Source organism: Drosophila eugracilis, unplaced genomic scaffold (assembly GCF_018153835.1).
Source record: "Drosophila eugracilis isolate 14026-0451.02 unplaced genomic scaffold, ASM1815383v1 contig_394, whole genome shotgun sequence".
Lineage (NCBI taxonomy): Eukaryota > Metazoa > Arthropoda > Insecta > Diptera > Drosophilidae > Drosophila > Drosophila eugracilis.
The window spans coordinates 789,226-811,011 of NW_024573254.1; the positions used below are offsets into that span (position 1 = coordinate 789,226).

The window sequence follows — 21,786 nt, forward strand, 5'->3', positions numbered from 1 at the left end:
ATGGCTGAGAAAGAGAGGTCCGCTATTGCTATCTCGTCTGTTAGCCAATGCCTAAAATGTATCAGTTTAAATGTTTTACAGCCAATAGAAGATATGTGTGTATCCGCGCTTGTGTCTGTGTGTGTGTGTGTGTGTATGGCCGTTTAGATTTTTGAATCCCTTTACGAGTGCGTTTATGGCCCGGGATCAACCGCATGTCGCGTCTCCGGTGGCCTATCTTAACGTGCTCTGCTGGGAGTGACTTGGCCAATTATATCCCGTATACAGTACGGCTTTGGCTTTCTCTGGCGATCTGGATAATAGGCCAATATTAATCGGTCCAAGGCATCCAGTCACCATCAATCGAATTGATTTAATCTTGGCGTTAATGTAGTTCTTAAAATAAAAACAAAAAAAGAATGTCTCTTCAAAAATCAGCTATGGTCTATTATTGAAGTTTTCATTAGACTGAACTAAAGAGTAGAATTACTGTCATTTAACGATATAATTTTAGTGATTTCGGTTTTAATTTAATTATTTCCTAAACGTTGACCAGTCATTTTGTAATATAATGTCTCTGAAACCTCTAATAAAGGTGTCTAAAACTATAACTAAATGTTTTTATTGCCATTTTGTAGTGCAAATGTGATATGTCTGCATGGAGAATATCAATAAAGTATTTTATTTAACTTTCATTTTATAATTTCTTATTGTTTTATGAGTTTTTAAGGTTTAATGGTTTGGTTCTAAAAAGTATATATTATAATCCTACAAATTTGGAACCCGCTGTTCTAGTAATATTCACTTACTGGAAAAGTTACTTCTCCTTAGATATCAAAAAAAAGGTTTTGCTTTTTTCCAGGAAAACTATCAGATATCCAGATTATTCCTTGATCAAAGGTAGTTCCATTTATGATCTGTTGCTTTCAGATAGTAAGACGTCTTGGCTATCTATTCGCCTTATCGCCGATTTCGCATCTTGCTTACCCTGTCAAGACCAAAGAACTTTTACACCACGATACTGACTTGCAAATTGGATGGGAGAGATGGTGTGGTTATTTAAGATTTACAGCTTTTGTTTTCGTCTTTATTTTTGGTATATCTGGATATCTCTGGCCGGGTTTTACGATTCTGTTACCCGTAGAGAGCTTTACAGAACGTAATTGCGATCGGACTTTGAAGCACGTACCCCTGCCGTTTAGATACCCGGACGTACATACTTTTAAGTTTCCAGCGCCACGGAGTTGATCAGTTGGCCGTGGACTGCGCCGCCAGTCACAACTTATCCTCAGCCCATTTTGGGTTCAGACTTTCATATCTTGATTTTAAGTTTAAGGACATCATGGATAATTCCGCTTATGTGATAGATTGTGACCGCGAGTTTGGTGAGTTTAATAAATTAGGATTAAGTGAGATTCGGAATCTATTGTTAAATGGAAAGTTGCCAGAAAGTGTGGTGAAATATTTGTAAATCGTTTTAGAAAACTTAATGGTGAAATAGTAACCTGTGCTTTTAAGTCACTGGAATATAGTTTTTATTATAATCAAATATTTCCCAAGTAAACCATTAATAAAAGACTTAACCAACCACGTTCATAACTTAGTTTTTGTTTGCTATGCTTTATTATTGCCAAAATGACTTTGTTTTTCTTGGTATACATATATAAGATATATGCGGTATATAAGATATATATGCGGTATATGCCCATCAGTTACAGATTCAATTCTATATTGTATGCATATCGTTTATAGGTATGTTATTATTGATGAATTCAATTCTCGTGTCTTTGGATGCAGATGCAGTTGTTCTATATATCTCTCTCTCTTTCTAATACTCCTTTTCCTTTTCACTTTCCTCATCTTTCTTTCAACTATCTTTCCCGCTTTTTCGCTTAGTGTATTTGGTTTTTGATAGGTTTGCATTTAGTGTTAAAGTATGTGAATAGAGACCAAGCCAATGTCACGTCACACACATCGGTTATGTGCCCTATATATGCAACTATATATTTGTTCTTGACTTGAGCACGCCGGGTTTTATCTTGTGACTATAGGTAATACGTCAGCTTATTATTATTTATTGGCCACCTCGTGTAGAAATCTCCGGTTCAACATTGCCATAACCAAACATGCCAATCTTTTCATAATATTGTTTTTAAGTTTATGTGGCAAAGAGATCACTTTAGGTAGTTAGAACCCAGATATTATATAATCCCGCACATAACCGATATCTGGCAATGACAAAGTCCTCTTTGGTGTGTGTGTGGGTAAAGTGTGATTCATTCTGATGCTGAGTTATAGTGACATTGATCCGCTTCCCCGTTTTCAGGGGGTATATATACTCCTTGGATGGGTTACTGGGTAATTGATTACTAATTACTGGTTACTGGTAAACTGGTTACTCTAGGGGTTTGGCTAATTATTGTAGTTGGTGTAGCGTTCGCTAGCTGCCTGGAAGCAGTGTCCTAGGTGGGGTGAGTTTGCTGCTGAGCTTGGTGAGGTGAGCCGCCTGTGTGTGATCCCTGATCCGTGATCCGTGATCAGTGATCGCTGATATCGAGTGACTTTCTACTGAAGTGGGTCCCGTATTATGCGTGTGTGTGTGTGTGTGAGTGTGAATCTCTCATTTTCGAGTGTATTTTGTTTTGTTGAGTGGTTCGTTTGTTGTGGTTTGGTACATCGACTATAGTTTAGCTATGGTTTCCAACTATCCTTTTGCAGTACATAACATTTATTAACCTCTATATGTGGCCGGGCCTGGCTCTGTATATATAGACCAAATTATAGCTCAGTACTGATATAAGCGGGTTTACTTTAGAGGAAAAAAGTTACTTGATTTGATTATGGATTACATTATAGCTTTAAAGATTTTCAATTGCAAACATATTTTACTTATAAAAGAACTTAAATTTCAATAAGAAATGCCTAAAATTTGAGATATATAACCAAGATTAAAATATATAACTATATCTTATCCCAGTACTGAGCTTAACCGAATTATTGTGAGTAGTTCTGCCCCTCTAAACAGTTTCTCCATTGATATAGGTATGATCAGGTATGGAAGGTATTAATGTCCAATATTTTGTCCTTTTATTTCTCGACATTTACCATTTCTGTGAGCTAATCTCCATGTCCGATCTTGGCTTTAGTGTATTTCCCTCTATATGCCATACAAAAAAAAAAACCTATGAACCTCAGACTACCTAAACGGTTTCAATCCCTTACTTCTCGAAGATCAGCTCGCCGGTGAGGAACGGATTGAGGTAGGTTTGGGCTTCGTAGCCGGAAACTGAGGCCGTAGTGGTCCTTCGTCGTCCGCCAGATTGTGCCCCGCCCCGCCGATCGCCGTGCACATGACCATGGTTATGATGTAAAGGACGCTTCTCCTCACTGGGGCTCAGGATCAAGGGAATGGGCATCGAGGTGTATAGCTGCAGTTGTGGTGGCTGAACAATGGTTCCCGCCGCCGGATTTAATGGTGTGTCCATATAGTTATGTGGCAAAGTAGCCGCCGTGGCCATGGCCAGCGATGTATCTCCTCCGCTAGTAGTGCTCGGCGTTGAACTGGCACCCACGGCACTGACAATCGAGTTGGCAATGGACAATTTCTTTTGGCCACCGGCCCGAGCCCTATGGTGTTTGTAGTGACCACGATGTGTCTTACGCTTTAGATGACCCATTCCATTAACATCCACCGGGGGTGAGGTGTCCAAGAGTAGAGGTAAATGAGCCGGATCAGGTTCAGATTCAGACTGATCGCCACCCATCATATGACTCATATTTCCTGGTACCGGGGTATATGGACCTAATAGCGGTTTCTTAGGCGGCTCTCTGGGATGTGGATGGGGATGCGGATGTGCCTGGATAATAGTTGCCGTTGCAAAGACCTCCTGGAAGCGATTGTTTGCTTCCAATTGCTGCAGCTGCAGATGTTGACGCTGCAGTATCTGCTGGCGTTGTTGCTGCATGTGACTGAGGATACGGTACTGCTCGAGGATGTGCTTGTAGAACTGCTCCGCGGTCACTTCCGATGAGTTCAGGAGGCGAATGGCTATTTTTTCGGGTATCACAATTTTATCTGGAAAGGGGGAGAAGAGATAAAGTAAGTTTTTAGAACTTTATTACTAGTCTTAAAAAAGCTTTTCAGTTTAAAAGAAAAATCAAATACTAGACAAGACAAGACAAGACCTCCGCAATTTGCTATATTAAGCCAGGTTCTAGCTCTCTTAATAACGCCTTTTAATATTTAAATTTGCCATCCTGTTATTAAAATTTCAACCGCCCTTGTACGACTAAGTAGTACGCTTAGTACCCTTCCAACTATCACAATTTCCTCCTTCGTCCTTGTAGGCAATTGCGTCTGGTTATGCAGGCGGTTAATCAAATTTTAAATGAAAGGCTTTGAAAAGAGAAACCGCCCTGCAAAATGGGGGGGCGAAAACTTTGAAAGCGGACACTAAGCATATTACCCTTAGATTCTGTGCTTTGGCAGAAAGTGCATTCACGCTGTCATAAATTGCAATTTGTTTGCCTTTCTGGCGTATAACTTTCATTAAGCTACCAGATTCTGTATTTAATTGCATCAAATTAGATTTATTGAACTGCAAAAACAACAAATGGAAAGTACACCAAGGAAAACTGCACCCTGGCGGGCGGTTTGGGGGCGGTGGGTGCTTTCGGGTAGATTGGGTGGATTGGGTGTAGTCGTGTGCATGACACCCCATTGACCTAATTTCGAGTTGATTTACAAAAAAACTGAACAAAAAGCCAAGAATCAAAGAAAGGATGGAGGCGGAACGAGCTGAAGCCGTAGCGAGTAAAACAATGTGGGCGGCTTTTTTAACGTCCTTCCTGAGAAAGTGCTGCCAATTCAGATAATTCGCCAAGAAATTTTGGTAGTTTTTACTTTAAGGCTAACTGTGGGTTCATATTCTTAATTTTTAGCATAAAAAAGATTTTTATTCGGAAAGTCTAGTTAGATTTATGTAAAGTTTAGTCATAATATACGATTTAAATTCACTAGAAACTTCTTAACCCTAAAGAGAAGTACTTAGTCCTAAGTTCTAATGTTTTATGCCACATAAAGTTGGTCTAGACTTTAAAGAGTTATTGTTCTTATTTCTAACTCAAGCCCTCCCGATTGGCACTAAAGTGTTAAAAATGCATTAAAGCTTTTAACTTTTTTTTTAAACAGATGTTGATTAGCTCGCCTGTAACCTAAGCGTACACTTTCCGTTGAAAGCACTTTATTTTGCGGCTTAAAAAAGGGGTCAACACTGTCCTGCCGTCAGCCAGCCAGTAATCCAAGCCCATTGGTAATGGCTAACGGCTAATGGGTAGATCATAAACCCAACCCCACCCCCAATCCACAACACCACTAACTCTTAACTCTCATAGCCTAGATTCGGGCTTTGTCCCAGATTGACCGCTGGCCGCAAATTGTCCGCCCCATGATTGGTTTTTGGTCACTGGTCATCAGTTCTTTTTTTTTTTTTTTTTGATGGAGTAGTCAACCCACTGATGATGTGGACTAGTAGTGATTACCGGGTTGATTACTCGACACCTTACCGCAGTGCGTGGCCTTGGTGACAAAGGGGCGAATGGTAGGGTCCCAGATGAAGATGTAGTACAGGGATAGCATGATGGCCGCCAGCGAAACGCAAAGGACGTAAACGGCGACGGTCAGGATGCGGATGACCTTGCGGTTGCTCTGCTGCGGCTGGTAGCATCGGCTTATTGTCTCCGTGGGCGGCAGTTTCACTTTCTCCTCCAGCGAACTGTGTTTCGAGTTCATTTTTGATCTTGATTTCGATATTTACTTTTTGATTGTTTCGATATGTTAAGAGGGATGCCTCTTCTTGATTTTGTTTGCTTCCTTTTTTAAAGTTTATTTAAATTTCCTTTGGCAGTGTCCCGTTATAGTCTAGTATTTATTTTTTTTTGATAAATGCAATGTTCTTTTCGGTTTTTTTTTAGCTTGCCACCTTCTTATCGTTTACATTTAATATATATATTTGTAATATTTTTAACTAATTTTTTGTATTATTATTGTTTATGCGTGGCGAGCTTAGAAGTACAAAAAAAAGAGCGCGCAAAAACTTGTCTGCCAACCGACGCGTCGAACGTGTGCAAGCGAAATGAGAGCAGAGAGAGATTTTGCCAGGAGTTTGTACCGTTTTTTCGCCTTCGTGCTTTTGCATTTATTTCTCCTTCGTGTGCGAACGACACTCTCCGTTTATCCCTCTCTCATGCTCTTATCATCCTTTTAGGGCAACTTCGGTTTTGGGAACGTTTACCGTTTTGCATTAGCGATCTTCGCTTTTAATTTCATTCATAAAATCAACCTCTCTCGCTTGCGCTCATTTACATTTTCGGCTTCCCACGGTCTTTTGTATTTTCTTTTGTTTTTTCGATGGAATTCCTTGAAGGCGAAATAAAAACAAAAACACAGCAGAAACAAAAACAAACCGCACGTCGGCACGTTGCCGCTCTTTGTGTGTCAAGTGCAGTTTCCACTCCCCGGCTCCCTTAACCCCCTAACATCACATTGCCCTTTCAATTGATTCACATGCGGAAATTAAAATGCGCGCTTGAATTAATTTTGCGTTTATTTCAATAATTTCAATGCCAATCAAATATTTTGGCAATTGAAACAACTTTTCGAAACGAAATACAAATGTTGTGCAATTTTTCTCGTCGGTGGGGGGGGCCTGTAGATGAGTGCGGCGGTGGGCGTGGCGGATGCACTGCTGGCTTTGACAGCAACCTTCGCAGGTGTCGCGAAGGACGTCCAAACTTTCGCTGCCCCACCCCATTCCACAGGCCACCTTTAACCCGCCGCGCACACCTTCGTTTTCCGTTGCCTTCGGGGGGTTAACAAACTGCAACTGGGTCACTAGGACAACCTAAGACAGAGAGAGAGCGAGCGAGTGAAAATGAGAGAGTAAAAGGCAAAGCGAGAGTGGAACGAATGCACGGCTCGGCAAATCGAAATGCAGGCGTGCGAGTGAGAGGGCCGAACGGTATTGCAATGTTGGCCATTGATTTTGTTGTATAAGCTCCACGCACACAATAACACACATAAACGCTGCTGAGAAAAGAGATAGCCAGTCACACACCCACACACCCATATGCACATGCACAGGTGAACTTCGCAAACTAGAACAAAGGACTTGCATGCCCAAAAGTATGCTATATTTTCGATACTTTTTATATTTGATTTCTGGAAAATCCCTATAATCTAAATTTTTAACATTCCTAATCAAATTCTTTTTAAAGCAAAAAATAGAAACATCACTGTACTTGCACTTAAATGCATATTCATCATGTGGGCCAGTATGTAGGACACACTCACACTCACACTGCCACCAACTTACTCACATGCATTTCCCCTAGCAGTATTGTTGCAAAGTTTCCTTCAAGGAGTTTAATTCGCCAACGTGGCCAGGTGAAGCTCTCCTTGTCCCTCCACGCTTACCATGTTCATCTGGCTGTTCTGGCCTCGAAAATGTTTTCGGGCCCAGCCTATTGCATTTCCCATTACCCATTTATATTTTCCCCTACAGCCATTCCGGCCCCGCGGCGTACCCAAGCCCAAGTTTAAGGATGGTTTATCCATCTGCTTACTTATGTGCAGACAAAGCTGATTAAGCAGCTCGGGCAGCCGGAACGAAGGGATAACTTGCGCATGAGGGAAACTTATTCCTCGTACATACATGATACAGAGTTGGATACACATAATTAAACTTCAACTTTGGTTGGTTGAAAAGTTTTTGAACCAGAAAATACGGACAACTAGGGTGGCATATCATCTTAATAAGAACTAATGGCTATGACTTGAGTAAATTTGTGTACAGGCAAGATATTGGCCAGAAAATGTAATAACTTTGTAACAGCCTTACCAAAAAACAAAGAAAAAAAAACGCTTCTCTTAGTTAGGATTAGTTTGGTAAATGAATGAAGGTACTCTTCTCTAGCCAAAGGCTGGAGCTTTCTTCTGTCCCTTGTAGACGGGCGGCATGCGTGAGTCCCAGAAGAAGATGTGGTAAATGGATAGAAAGAATCCCAGGCAGCAGAGACCACACAGGTAGATGACGATCACGAAATAACGGGCAAATCTTTCAGTGCACGTTGGCTCAGCGAACACAATCTCCTCCAGCTGCGGTGATTTGGGTACATACGATGTGGCACAGGCACTTCTTCGCGGAGCACTGCTGCTGGCCAGGCGTACGCTGCTGCCACTTCCGCTACCGGTTGATCCCTTTGAAGCCGCTTCTTCACAGACTTCCGCTTCCTCGGCCCTAACATTCGATTCGATTAGATTCACGATTTTGGCCAAATTTGCCATACTGGCCGCATTTCCCAGGCCCACTCTAGGGGTTTCCGCCGGAGTGGACATTACGGATATATATATAAAATTGTAATCGTGGCAGTCCAGTTCGCGATGTGTCAACTACTGATTTGATGTCGCCACCACGATTAAATCAAAATCATTCGACTGACGCCATATCCGTCCTCAGGGTGGTGGCAGAGAATGGAAACAAATGGATGGAGGGAAACTAGGTGGTTCCAACTCTGCGATTTAGTGGCACGTAGCAAAGCGGATTAATTTTGTGCCAGGCTGTCAACTTTTGATATCGGCCACGGGGGCTAATTAAGCCACCAAAGCGAACCCACAACAGTGGTGACAGTTTTTCTGTTTATTTTTGTAAAAACGAAAATCTTTTCTGTGGTAGCAAAACTAACCGCAGGAAAATGGTCAGAAAATGATTTTCCTAAAGGAGATTAAAGTGTTTTTTGAAATTATAAACATAGAAGTGTAAAAGTTTGCTAGTACAGAGTTAATTATTGAGTTGGAAAAGAAAATATTTGTAATCTAATTTTGTTTTCGGTTTAAAATGTGAATTTCATGTAAGACAACAATCATAGCATACTTTTTCGAGCACCAATAGAAGATTTTAGGAACAATACTTATATCTTGATATATTTTATAGTATATATAAAACCCTATTCTTAATATATAGCCATGATTTAATTAAAAACTAGCTAATCGGACATCACTGCCATAATATACCCTCAAATCTGTACGTTGTCGTGGTCAGTTTGACGTGGCCACTCACCCGAATCTGGTCACTGATGTCGATGGGAAGAACTAAATGGCTGGCTGTGTTTCTGACCATTTGATCCTAGCCAATTGGATGCGTATGCTTGAACACTGGTAGCGGTGGCATGCGCGAATCCCAGATAAAGAGGTAGTAGACCGCCAAAGTGAGACCCATACCGCTGACACCACCCATGTACAGCATCAGGGTGAGCAGGCGAAAGGTCTTAGACTCAAAGAAATCATTTGACTTGGGCATTTGGATCTCCTCGTCCTTGGCCTCCTTGACCACCTCGGCCAGATTGGCCATTAAACCCGATTGACCGCTCATTTTTAAAAGATAAATTCACTTTCGATATATCCGAAAAACTTCTTAATGAATATATATATATTATAATCGTAACCAAAATCGAAACGTAACCGTCACTACGGACGAACTGAACACAATTGAGCAATTGGTTGGACTGCCCGGGGAGATCTGGTCTTTAGTTCGATTTCTTTTTATGTTCTTCTTTTTTTTTTTTTTTTGTATTTTTTACATTCCGCTTGACTGTTTTTTGCGGTTTCTTTTGGCTTGTTGGCTTCGAGGAGGAAGGGAGCGCGGCAGCGTCTTGGGGGCCAACGCTAATAAGATTCGTTAGTTTTGCAGTTCGAAATAGTCGAGTACACCGAGTAGTAGACACCGATCCAGATCCGCATCACGTGCTGCGTTCTTGGACGACCACTTGACCCGGTTTGATTTCCCGCCAACGTTGTCGTCACTCCTCCTAGTTTCTACGTTTCCACATCCACTTCACTTCATTTCTTTTTGGCCAGGTTCTTGCTGTTCGTATGTAGATTCTATATTCATGTTTGGTCAAGGAAATGAAAGTGACGATGGCGGTGGATAATGTGTTTTGGTTGAGGGATATAGTCGAATGTTATAGTTTCTAAAACCAGGTAGATCTTTTAACAAGATTTTAGAGAGTTTTGAGTATTGGAGGTTTAGATTTGAAGGATGTTTTAATATAAGAACTAACTATTAATTTCCCTACACAACACATTTCTCTTTTGTAACCACATTGATTCGTTTAAAGGTAGTTACTAACTATTTCCCACCATTAGCAAGGGAATCCAATAGTCTAGAATACCATTTCCACATTCTTAGCATTCCCAAATCCAATTAGCAATAGCCTGCGGCCCCCCTTAACGAGAAGGTACTCGTACTTACCACATAGGTGGATAGGTCAAATGGTCACTGGTACTCGTGTACTTTCTGCACTGGATGGCCGCCAATGGAGACGGGGAACTTAAGGTGGATGTCCGGCATGCTGGAGTCGAAGAAGATGAGATAGTACAAAGCCAGCACCATGCCCAGGCCACTGATCCCTCCAAGATACAGAAAGATCGAGATTATACGAAAGGTCTTTGTTTCGAAGAAGGGTGATGGTGGCTGCTCCTTGGGCAGGCGAACATCGTCCTGATTATCCTCCGATTTTTCACCTAAGTTTAAAGTGGTTGAGGCCATGATTAAATGGTAACTGAGATGGAATTCATTGTGCTTTAAGCTAGTTAAAGGGAATTCTTTAATTATTCCATAAACTCAAGGGTTTCCCATTAAATGACAGTGATTGACAAAGCTGCTTTGAGATGTTCACTGAAAGAAAATACTTAAAAAAAATCAGATTTAAGATTCATTTTAATAATAAAATGAATAACCTAATAAGTAGTTTGTAGTTATAGAATGATCCTTCTAATAATCCTATCTATATCCACATTTTCTCTCCCCTAAAATAGCTATTGGAGGCCGCGAGGAGAACCTCTCGGAGAAGCCTCGTGCACACACTTTCGATGAGGCCATCACGCTGACCGGCGTGGGTCGCTTCCACTATAAGTTGCTGCTCATCTGTGGACTCTGCTTCATGGCCGTGATGGTGGAGATCATGGGCGTTAGCCTGATTATGAACCAGATGAAGTGCGACCTTCAGCCAACGTTGAATCAGCAGGGCATCCTAGCATCCGCTGGATTTCTAGGTGTTGTTCTGAGCTCCCATGCCATGGGCTTTCTGGCCGACACATGGGGTCGTGCCACCACCTTGAAGTATGCCCTGTGTCTCAGCTCGGTTTGCTCGATAGTTTCGGGATTCTCGGTTAACATCTGGATGCTGATCGTTTTCCGATTCCTGACGGGCTTCTTTATTTCTGGAGGACAGGCGTGTGTATTCAGTTTATGTGGCGAGTTCCATGGCAAGGGCTCGAGGGTAAGGCATGTGACTTTGCTATCCGGATTTCTATGCGTGGCCATGATATTTGCTCCAGGTGAGTTTGTGATTGGTGAAAGGAAGAAGATAATTATTATAAAAATAATGTTTGTTCCAGCTATGGCCATTGGTATACTACCGCTGCGCATTGAGACCATTTTCCTTGGCATGCGATTCTCCTCCTGGCGGGTTTTGCTCTTGGCCAATGTCTCAATTTCCCTGCTGGCTCTTGTTGGAATCAGCACCCTGCCTGAGACACCCAAGTACTTGCTAGTCCAAGGACGTGGCGATCAGTCACTGGAAATCCTGCGCTCTATCTTTGCCAAGAACTCCGGCAAAGATCCCTCAGAGTATCCCGTTAAGGAAGTGGCTCTGGAAAGTGGCGGCGCCAGCTTGTCCGATGTCCATGGTTTTGTGGACGCAGTGCGTCTCGTTTGGCACCAGACAGTGCCGCTCTTCCATCGCATACGGCTATGGCATACCCTGAACATCTGCTGCATCCAGTTCTTAATTTACTTTCTGGCCCAGGGCATCTTCATGTGGTTCCCCACCATCTTGGATGAGCTGGGCACACACAATGGCAACGATACGCTGCTTTGCACTGTCCTACAAGGTTTCAATGTAGATTCGGGCTTGGGAGATGAAGTGTCGAGCTGCTCAGTGGAAGTGGACACCTCCACGTACCAAGTAATGATCATAATCGGAGCCAGCTTTGTCTTGATATATCTGTTCTTTGCCTATATCATCGACTATTTTGGAAAGAAGAATCTTCTGAGTGAGTAGCTAGAGGAGATTAGGTTGTAGTTCATCTCTGATTATCTCTTTTTTCTTTCTCAGTGGCCTGGATGGTGTTGACCATGATCTGCTTGGTGGCCCTGCACTATGTCGAGCAGTTCGCCTTGGTGGTTATAGCTCTAACTGTCGTGATGGCCATTGGTAATTGTGGTGGTTTAGTCAGCACCATTGCCATGGAGTTCTATCCCACGCACATCAATGCCATGGGCATGTGCTTCGTTATGATGGTGGGTCGTTTGGGTGCTGTAGTGGGCAGCAATATCCTTGGACGACTGCTTTTTGCCAGCTGTGATCTGATCTTTTGGGCGCTGCTGGTTCTTGTGGTGCTTCTGTGCTCCTTGGGCTACTTCCTGCCGGATAAATCACCTGCATGGCAGGCGAAATCCTCTGCCACGGCCAAAGCGATTGTGGCAGCCACCACGAGTCCTATTTTTGCAGTTAATTCCAAATAGGTTAAGCTAGGTAGAGAGGGTTGATTAAGTAATTTTCCAAGGAAAATCCTTTAAGAACTTGGATTTTATGCTTGTAGTTAATAATTTTTTTTTGTTTATGATTAAAAAGGTATTTATTTTCTACCTATTTTATGATGTTAAAATATATTGTTTAAATCTTCTTAGGAAAAAGAATGAAACTTACAACTTACTCGAAGGTAAAAATTCAAAGTTCGATTGCTAAAAAATTCTTTTTTAAATATAAAACTTTTTTATTTAAAAAAAAACATCAAAAGAAGAAAACCCCACCGTAAGTAGCATCCAAAATGGTTAAAGAATCACGAACGGGAACGAGAGCAGCCGCCTTGGAAATGGGAAATGGATTAGGTAAATGTTTGTGCCCATTCTTCCCTGCCAGTGGCGATGGATGTTGTCACCGAGTGGCAACCGGCAACCAAGTAGAAGTAGCTGCATTAACATTCCAGGCATTCGTTGTGTGGCGAAAGGGGGGGTTAGTGGTGGTGAAGGAGGGTTAGTCCAAGGGGGTTTCAGAGGGGTTCAGGGAAGACTAAACGCATTCCAAGTGCCGTCGCATCACCAACTTCAACTTCAACTGCTACTCAAGGTAAAGGGTATTTGCAGAGTTCGCGGGGTATATTAGTTCAAGATGCTTTAATTTTTTTTAATGATAATTAAAATTTAAGATTTTAAAGTGGTAATTAGGATTTAAGTTTGTTTAAGCAAGGGGGTTTGAGTAGGTTGTAAGGCGTTTAAATTAACTTAAAATATTAGTTATGTTCTTTGTCCGTTGAGATGTCCGCTTAAGGGAAGATGTATTCGCCTTTCAAAGTAGTTTTGATACTTTTTTATGTCAAAATTATTATCAAGTGTTGTGTTTCAATCTTAATCTTAATTAATAAATACCCCAATGGCTTATTTATCCCAAAAAAAAACTTTAAAAATATTTCTCATTATAGGTCATCAACTAGTCGAGTTTCGAAATCATATTCTTTCCCACTTCTTGGCCAGTGTGTTTTTGTGCGTCTTTTTATTTTGTTTGTATTTATTCAGCAAAACGGTATTTGCTCCGCCGGCTGGTCACAGTCTGCGCCTGCGTCTATGTCTGCGTCTGTGGCGGCACCTCCAACCCACCGATCAGGTAGGAAATGGGCAACCGAGCAAGTGAACAGGTAACCAGGTAAGCCAGCCAAATAGCCAAGCAAGCTGGCCAAGCAACAACAACTAGCGTTGCCAATCATAACACACACGTTGCACACAGAAAACTAAAACCGAGGCCATGGCCGAGACACTGAGACAGTGTCATTGCGGATTCCTAACGCCGATTTCAACTCCAAGTCCAATTGCGATTACCTCCATGCCACGATCCCTGGGCCCAAGAAACGATCTGCCGGATTGCCGGATCGCCCGGCCATTGATTGCCTAACTGCGCATTTCTCGACTTATATGGCATTGGCCAGATAACCACCTAACAACTGCCAGTCCCCAGTCTCCAGTCTCTCTAGTCTCTCTAGTGTCCAGTCTTCAGTTCTTCTGTTTCGGCATTGGTGGTTGTCCAACGTCTGAGTGTCAGTCTCGTCTTCGTTCTGGTCCCAATGCCAGTTCCATTAGCCAACGGCATTGCCATTGCCATTGCCATTGCCATTTCAACATCCACCTGTGGGGGCTGACTGGGAATCCAGTCTACACAAACCAGCCCAGCCAACCCACATTGGCCACCGCCCAACTCTGTAGGTGGCTTGGGGTCACCAGATACCACTTAGCATGTTGACAAATTAACCACTATTCATTGACTAACTAGTATTACTTACTACTTAAAGTTTTTCTCAAGATAAAAGTTTGTTTAAAAAATTCAATAAATTTGCAGTAAAATATACATAAGTTTAAAGTCCCGCAAAGTGCAAGATTTAAGTAGAAACTTTCCCAGGAAATTGAATTGATAATATTAATTTCTTATCATTACTTACTAATGACAGTAATTCTAAAAATTGCATCTTACTAACGATCTTCATGTTAACCAGCTTGTAGCTTCTCAAAAATCCTTACTGCTGATCATAGCTTTTTCTGTAAGAAATATTTTAGTTAGATCCACAAAATAACTTACCTAACTTTACCTTCTAGGCGATCTCTTGATTCTACATTAAACCTTAATGCTTTCTTCTCGATTCGGCTGGGCCATCAGCAGCCCATGTTGTGTGACAAATGACCAAAAAAAAAAGAAAAAAAACAACATGCGTTGACAGGTGAACATCCATCTTGATGGAGCCCATCGACCGGCCCACTAACCCATTATGCTGGCAAATTAGCATCGACATTAACTCAGTGCCGGTTATCGCCTTCTCCTCCTCCATCCAGCAACAACAATTGCAATGATGGCCAGTAATGGCGATGACAATGGTGGAGTCTGTCTACAGAGACAGCTTCATTTGCTTCTGGGTCACGATGCTGGTTGGGTGTCATGAATGAGACTTGGGCCATAATTTGAGACACAGGTGTTGGGCACAAGTCAATTGAGTGAGAGGTGGTGTGCTAAGGGGGTTAAGAAATCAGAGAGGGGGGACAGGAGGGTGTGGGAAACTGGGCGACAACGTGCCATGAAACAAAATCAGAGTTAAGCGACGCTTTGCGCACGCCCAAATGGAGCAGCATTTGCCAGCGAATGACAAAAATAGTTAAATAGCCGACTTAGCCAAATTGGCAATATGCGAGGAGTAGGCTCTGCTAAGGAAAAAAGAACTGAAAGAAATAAAGACACTAAAAGATGGTTACAAATTGTAAATTATATTCCAATCTGATAAACTTTTAGTAATGAAAATATGAATTTTTGTAGTTTAAACAATTTTTGATAGGAAAAGCCTTAAATTTAAAAGTAATATTAACCTAAAAACCATATGAAATTTCTCTCAGTGTCACCCAAGGCAGCAGCAGCAATAAGAAGAACAGCAGAGATGGATTTAGAGTCAGCGTTAGAAGTGCGTTGAGGAATTACAATGATGACAGCAAAAGGAGCCGGAATGAGGGGTGTTTTCGGGGGGAGGGAGGCCTTAGCGAACCGGGCGGAGGAGTGTCGCGGAGGGGACAAAGTGTGCCGATGCCTGTCTTGGAAAACAGGCGATGGCGATAGTTAACACGCCAAGTGGAGAAGACAGAACGAGCGACTGAGACGGAGACAGACGCCAAATTCAAAAAGTGGACTGCGCATGCGTGGAATGGGAATGAGAACGCGAACGCGAACAGAGAATCAGAGAATCGGGGAATCGCAGTTGGAGAGTTGGTACAGAAACAACTTTGTTGCCCTGGCTCCCATGTTGAGCTAATGAAGCGGACCAAGCGGTGGTTCGGTGGTTTCGCGGTTTTGTTGGTATGGTTGTATGGCTGTATCGAGGAGGTAACAGGAGGACGCCCGCCAAGTCAAACGTTATTTAATCACAATCGCAATGGCCTCAGTGCAAGAAACAGCAACAACATCAGTCTGGTCTGGGAGAAGTAGCAACGACAGGTGCTAGTGCTGCTGTTGCTGATGCAGCGGTATATAATCCAGAGGAATGCATCAAGGCACAAAAACAAAAACGCCAATCCAAAAGTATTCAAGGTGAGTTTTACAAACTAGAAAATACCTATTATTACTGATTTTATGTCATTTTTAAATACATATTTCTTAACTTTCAGACATGTTGGTGCATGAAACATGAGTTATTTGTCCCTTAAATGAGTGCGTAATTAGAATATTTAACATTATAGAAAGATTTTCAGTAAAAAATTCATCTGGGCTAAGGGATCCTTCTACGTTTTTCTGTAAAACTCAATATCCACCTAGTACTCCAATCCACAATAGAGGGTATTAAATAAGAAAAAAAAAACCAGATGTGGCAGTCGAGACTGAGGAAGAGGCAGTCGCAGTGGCGTGTGGAGTATGCAGGCGCGACGGCCAATCAATTCTCAGAAATGAAAACGCCGTCTTCGGTGGGTATTACCGTTGCTGTTGTTCTGCTTCTGCTGGCTCTTCTTCTGCTGCTGCTGCTGCTGGCTCCTCTCATTTCTCCGCCTTATTGTTGGCACAATTGTGCGATGCAATACAGCAACAGCAACAGCAACACAGCAACACAGCAACTGCAACAGCCACATAAACAGAAAAGAATGCGAAGAAATGCAAAATGCAAACACCACGAACCACAACACAACCACTTTCCAAATGCATTCATGATTTTTACCGTTTAAATGCGCCCAGTCTACAAAGAGAGATAGAGGCAGTATAGGCATCTAAGAGAATAAAGGAGAATGAGAGCTAGAAGAGGAGCAGCCTCTCAAATACTAACAACAAATGAGGAGAAAAGCAGCTGCCAAGTAGAAGTAGAAGATGAAAGAGGAAAAGAAGAGCCAGCATGGAAACCGTTGCACATTCTGTATATATGTATATGTATATGCTTATGTGAAATGGCGAGCTTGCCAATTCCGATGTGTGCGAATGAGATGGAGCAGGCGATCGCGAGAGGAAACGGATTTTTTTTTGTTTATTGCTCAAATCAGCTTTGATCAACTTCTGTTCCCATCTTGATTAGTTGTCAACGACGGGCGAAAACTGTTTAACCGTTATGAGCCGGCAGATCGGTTCCCAGCCCCAAAAAGCCAACCGGATGACTTATGTATGCATGCACCTTGCCCACCAGAAATGCTGGCTACAATATTTTGCCCTGCGTGTGCTTTTCGGTTGATGATAATCTGGGTTGGTGCATGGGGTATATCAATTATTGATTGATTGAGTTAGATGTACATATGAGAGGTTTTAATATGAACATGTTTATCTGAATGCCAATTATCATAGCCATTATCCTTCTCTAAGTGTTCTATTTTTTTATTATATTTTTTATATTAAAATTATATAAGCTGTTAGAAGCCAGATAGCTAGTTTCATTATGATTAATTAAAATTTGTAAAGGAATTGTGTAGGGTATCTACTCAGTCATAAGTTTTTGACATCTCTACGTATTGAACGCGCTGAAAGTTCAAGTTCAAGAGCGCCAAATTCCCGACGTCGACGTCGGCAGTGCCGCTATATTTTTCTCCTGCAGGAGAAGTAAATCTCTTTGAACTCCTGCTGATTGACGGGGGTGTTCAAATGGATTCGATACTATTGAAGTGCTAGATATATGGTTTTTTTATTGGTCGTCTAATTGGCAGGCGATTCTATGTCATTAGGCCGCTTGATTAGCGGCGCCGCTGCAGCGACAACAGCAACAACAGCAACAACACAACAAGTTCTGGCTGAGCTGTGCTCATTTGCGCAGCTGCCAACGCAGGTGTAAAAAGCTCGTTGCGCAGTCGCAGTAGACGTCGACGCAGACAGAGCTTCTCTCAGTGAATGTGTTTCTGTGTACAGGTCTTGCTCTGTCTTGAATTTCTTCTTTCTCTGCCTCTCTTTCTCTTCTTTGGTGCTTCTTGTGCTGCTGCTGCTGATGGTGCTTTTGCTTCTTCTTCTTCTTCTACTGCTGCTGTTGCTGCTGCTGCGACGGCTGCTGTTCCCGACAGTTACATTACGAGGCCAAAGAAAGTATCGCCTGGCTGGCTCGCGTATTTCGCGTTCGTCGCTCGCCGAGTCCACACGTGCTGCAGCTCCCGGTCGTGATACGAGATCGTGATCCGTGATCCGATCCCTAGTGTCTTAGTCCCACGAAAAAATATATAAATTCTACATAAAAAAAAAAATTAAATAAGAAAAACATCCAAAGTGCCCACGAGTGTTAGTGCATATCTTTTTTTTGTTGTTATTGCCGCTGCCTGTTACCGTTACTTGCTTAAGAGCAAGACGCCAAGAAAGAGAAAGAACGAGAAGAGAGTTTAAGAAGAAGAAACGTTCCCGTGAAGTGAGTGTTTCTTCTATCCAAAAAAAAACAAGCAATTCTGTTTTTTTTTCGTTTTTTTTTCCTGATTGCCAATTTTGATTTGTGTGACATATTCAGGATTTTCCATACTTTCAGGATGTAGTACTATACTTCTTCTGCATCCAGAAGAGCTTTCAAGTCTAAGTCTTTCCACCAGCTTCTTCATATCCTGATTCCAGTAAAGATTTATGGATGTTTGGAAATATCCTAAATTTACCATTCTTATCCTTCTTTGAGTTTTAGAGTTCTGTGAAACATCCATCCATTCTTAGATTTTCCAGCATCTACCGCCTCGTCTTCTTGCGCTTCCAGTGGAGCCGATTAACCAGCTAGACAGCAAATGCAGCCGAGCATTTCATGCTTTCTAATTTTCCCAATTAGCACAAATGCGGCTGGCTTGTTGCCTCCGCTTCGTGCTCTGCGCGCACACCTCCTCTTCTTCAACTGATTCTTCTTTATCTTTAGCTAGCCTGCAGAGTGTGTCTTCTCAGCCTGGCCAGAATCGAAATCAAAATCAAAGGTGTTGCATGCTGCACAGCAGTGTAGCTCTGTCGGCTGTAGTGGCTTTGGCGGCTGGCACTTTCCAAAGTTTTTCCCGTGTTGGGGGAAAAATATAACAATCATACATAATAATAATCATAACAATCGCACGTACGGCGGCAGACGATAGACGTTAGTCCCACAAAAAAAGTAGCAACGTCATCTGACGGGGATCATATTCCCACACGCCCAAAACAACAGGTGCACTATTTATTGACCGACCGAGAGGGTCGCACTCCCCCATCCACCCCACATTGAACTCAACTCACATACACCTGTCAAATGGCAACTAATCATCAATCAGTCGCCATGAGCACGGACTTCTCTTGGACTCAAAAACTCTCTGATGATGATGATGATTCTTCTTTATTTGCGTTACGTGTTAGGCGGTCCGGTCCGGTTCGGTTCAGTCCGTTCTGTTCCGATTTCACTTCTGTCCTCCTCAGCTTTGTACATATTTAAGCCATAGTTTATCTTTGCTTTTTTTTATTATTATTATTATTCGTGCCTCACTCACATTTTAATGCATTTGCCAAACGTAGAGCCGGAAAAGCACGGAAATATTATAAGGAGTCCACGGCAGGCATATAGCACACCTGCTGTGTCTTGACCTTCGGAAAGATTAAACTTTATCGGTAAGTTTAGAGCTTATAATAATATATATAAGCTTAGCTTTAAGATATTGAATTTGCGATTTAAATAGTATTATATGTATAAAGATCGAAGAAGAAGTTTACGTCTTTAAACCATTAACTATTTGGAAAGTTGGGATCAAGTTTTTTCAAGGGTATAAGCTAGCTTTAAAAGGATATAGGATATATCCTGGTTTTATGGTACTTTTAGGAACGAATATTACCAAGACATTCTTACACATTTCAGAAGACAATCTTCAGGCTTACTAAGCGTTTTTAAATCAAAGAAAGAATTGCAAAAAACTCATCCTTACTTACTAATTAAACAGCCAAGATGATCGGTTGTCGATACAAGTCAGACAGACAGATAATATGGTAGGATAAGAGTGCCAAAAACAAGTTTATTAACATACAGTTTGGGCCACCTTTTTCTGACCACATTCTCACACCCCATTAAGACGTGCAGTAAGGTGGCAAGGTGGGAATGTGGCAATGTGCGACATCGCCTCATCTCTGGCTTGCAACAGATTAAATGTTATGACAACTTTCGTCACCGCATTTGGTTCATTAGTCTCGGCGAATGTCTCGGCCAGCAGAGTCAGCAAATAGTAACAGATAAATAGAACAGATCTTAGCCAAGATAGAAGTTGAAGTGGCCAAGAAGTTGATGAAGAAGAAGAAGAAGTAGAAGTGAGTGGTAGCGGTGCTAATGCATTTGATCCGTTTTGGAGCGCATTAAATGCACCGTTAACTACTTCGAATTCTAATTAAGCTGATGCGACAATCCAAAGCACGCCGCTTGTGGCACAATAAACTCAATTCCAGGAGGCCAGCAGATTGGCAGCAGCAGCAGCAGAACAAACACGCGACTTGGCCATAAATGCAATGGCAACTTTGCGGCTATTCTTGTTGTCGCATTGCCATCGAAGTTGCACTAGGAATCGGCAATCCAGTATCGAGTATTGAGTATTATCGAGGCAACGGCAAACTATCTCCGCGGCGGCGTCTGTTTGTGCTGTGGACTATCTCTTTGTTTGGCCTCAAATGATTTGCTTTGGCCATTATTGTTGGGACCCTAAACGGCTTTAGCTTTTTATGTACCTCAACCCTCCCTTGTCCCTTGGGTTTCTTTTTTTTTTTTTTGTTCATTCTTTCGTTTTCCATTCATTCATTGTTTCGTGTCTTCGTGCCTCATCGATGAGCTTACATAGATGACGCATAATTTATGATCTGCCGCCGCGATCGACCCAGTAAATTCTATTCCCAGTCGATGCCGCCGAAGCCGCTCTTTCACATCCACAGTTGCGGATACATCGTAGATGCAGAAGATATAGTAGATACAGCAGATACAGTAGATACTGTAGATACAGCAGATACAGCAGATACAGTAGATACAACAAAAATACAACAGATACAGTAGATACATCCGATACAGCTACAGATACATGTAGACATGTACAATATGTAGATGCGGATACAAGATAAAGCTTCGTCGACAAGTCTTTTCTTCTCTTTCACAGAATGTTAATTTGTATTCAGCCAACATCAAAGATATACTTCGGACACTGGCCAAGTTTGTAGATGGCATAAAGAGGGAAAAGGGGGAGGGATGCCGGCGTCTCGTCGTCTAACTGTTCTTTGCCTTTCTACAAACATTCCATAATGAAATGGAAACTTTTCGTGGCACATTTTTGGCCTTTCGGTGCATCTTTGGGCCAGCCACGGGTTTAAATTTTTTTTAGAAAAGTGAGAGTACTGATTGACCTAATGGGAAGGGGGGGGGAGGGGGGGGGGAAATATCCCAAATTTTATCTTTAGTTAACTATCATTAGTTCTAATAAGAAGTGATATAATCCGTAGAATGCCTAGATTTTCAGATTATTAAACCAGTTAAGTTTCCACATCTTTCATTCAAGACAACCACTTACTCACTTTAGCTTAAAGTTAGCTATAAGTTAGTACTAAAGTAAAGTTACTTAACAGCCTTGGCCTCTCCTAAATTAGCCTTTAAGCTAATCCCAAAACAGTCTGGTGAGAGAAAACTGAGTAAATATTTAAAAGCCTGAACTGAAGTCTTCTGCTTTCGGCACCAAGAGTGCCAAATGACCCAAGGGCATTGCATATCGAGCATCTCTTCAAAACACTCTGTGGCATAAACATGCCCAATAAAGTTGT

At 42.0% G+C, this 21,786-nt stretch overlaps 6 protein-coding genes across 6 annotated transcripts in view; 2 read left to right on the top strand and 4 right to left on the bottom strand.

Moving 5' to 3' along the window:
• Positions 1–1,251: 1,251 nt before the first annotated feature.
• LOC108109987 (putative transporter svop-1) lies at positions 1,252–12,690 on the top strand. The gene is made up of 4 exons (XM_017218822.1): positions 1,252–1,364; positions 10,853–11,374; positions 11,435–12,091; positions 12,154–12,690. Exons 1-4 carry the CDS (start codon positions 1,322–1,324, stop codon positions 12,561–12,563), a joined length of 1,632 nt encoding a protein of 543 aa, XP_017074311.1. The 5' UTR covers positions 1,252–1,321; the 3' UTR covers positions 12,564–12,690.
• Positions 1,580–5,941, bottom strand: LOC108109989 (mediator of RNA polymerase II transcription subunit 29). Its single transcript, XM_017218823.2, has 2 exons — positions 5,545–5,941; positions 1,580–4,054 (listed from the first exon to the last, which is right to left on the bottom strand). Exons 1-2 carry the CDS (start codon positions 5,768–5,770, stop codon positions 3,198–3,200), a joined length of 1,083 nt encoding a protein of 360 aa, XP_017074312.1. The 5' UTR covers positions 5,771–5,941; the 3' UTR covers positions 1,580–3,197.
• LOC108109991 lies at positions 3,945–10,760 on the bottom strand. Its single transcript, XM_017218825.1, has 2 exons — positions 10,287–10,760; positions 3,945–4,054 (listed from the first exon to the last, which is right to left on the bottom strand). Exon 1 carries the CDS (start codon positions 10,581–10,583, stop codon positions 10,311–10,313), a length of 273 nt encoding a protein of 90 aa, XP_017074314.1. The 5' UTR covers positions 10,584–10,760; the 3' UTR covers positions 3,945–4,054; positions 10,287–10,310.
• LOC108109990 lies at positions 3,967–8,590 on the bottom strand. The gene is made up of 2 exons (XM_017218824.1): positions 7,878–8,590; positions 3,967–4,054 (listed from the first exon to the last, which is right to left on the bottom strand). The coding sequence occupies exon 1, from the start codon at positions 8,372–8,374 to the stop codon at positions 7,949–7,951; it is 426 nt and encodes a 141-aa protein (XP_017074313.1). The 5' UTR covers positions 8,375–8,590; the 3' UTR covers positions 3,967–4,054; positions 7,878–7,948.
• LOC108109992 lies at positions 9,096–10,105 on the bottom strand. Its single transcript, XM_017218827.2, has one exon. The coding sequence runs from the start codon at positions 9,405–9,407 to the stop codon at positions 9,162–9,164; it is 246 nt and encodes an 81-aa protein (XP_017074316.1). The 5' UTR covers positions 9,408–10,105; the 3' UTR covers positions 9,096–9,161.
• Positions 12,691–18,121: 5,431 nt separating the features above from the next.
• LOC108103584 overlaps positions 18,122–21,786 on the top strand; it is a 30,991-nt gene continuing 27,326 nt past the window's right edge. Inside the window, exons 1-2 of the mRNA XM_041818853.1 lie at positions 18,122–18,421; positions 19,522–19,614. The gene's annotated coding sequence lies outside the window, so the exon portion shown is untranslated. The remainder of the gene's footprint in view (positions 18,422–19,521; positions 19,615–21,786) is intronic.

What these genes read in the sequence shown, in the direction of transcription:
- LOC108109987 (XM_017218822.1), top strand. Translation starts at nt 1,322, where the DNA reads ATGGATAATTCCGCTTATGTGATAGATTGTGACCGCGAGTTTG. An exon ending in AGATTGTGACCGCGAGTTTG is followed by an intron (nt 1,365 to 10,852) that starts GTGAGTTTAATA and finishes CCCCTAAAATAG; the next exon opens with CTATTGGAGGCCGCGAGGAG. An exon ending in GGCCATGATATTTGCTCCAG is followed by an intron (nt 11,375 to 11,434) that starts GTGAGTTTGTGA and finishes TGTTTGTTCCAG; the next exon opens with CTATGGCCATTGGTATACTA.
- LOC108109989 (XM_017218823.2), bottom strand. Translation starts at nt 5,770, where the DNA reads ATGAACTCGAAACACAGTTCGCTGGAGGAGAAAGTGAAACTGCCGCCC. An exon ending in CACCAAGGCCACGCACTGCG is followed by an intron (nt 4,055 to 5,544) that starts GTAAGGTGTCGA and finishes CCCCCTTTCCAG; the next exon opens with ATAAAATTGTGATACCCGAA.
- LOC108109990 (XM_017218824.1), bottom strand. Translation starts at nt 8,374, where the DNA reads ATGTCCACTCCGGCGGAAACCCCTAGAGTGGGCCTGGGAAATGCGGCC.
- LOC108109992 (XM_017218827.2), bottom strand. Translation starts at nt 9,407, where the DNA reads ATGAGCGGTCAATCGGGTTTAATGGCCAATCTGGCCGAGGTGGTCAAG.
- LOC108109991 (XM_017218825.1), bottom strand. Translation starts at nt 10,583, where the DNA reads ATGGCCTCAACCACTTTAAACTTAGGTGAAAAATCGGAGGATAATCAG.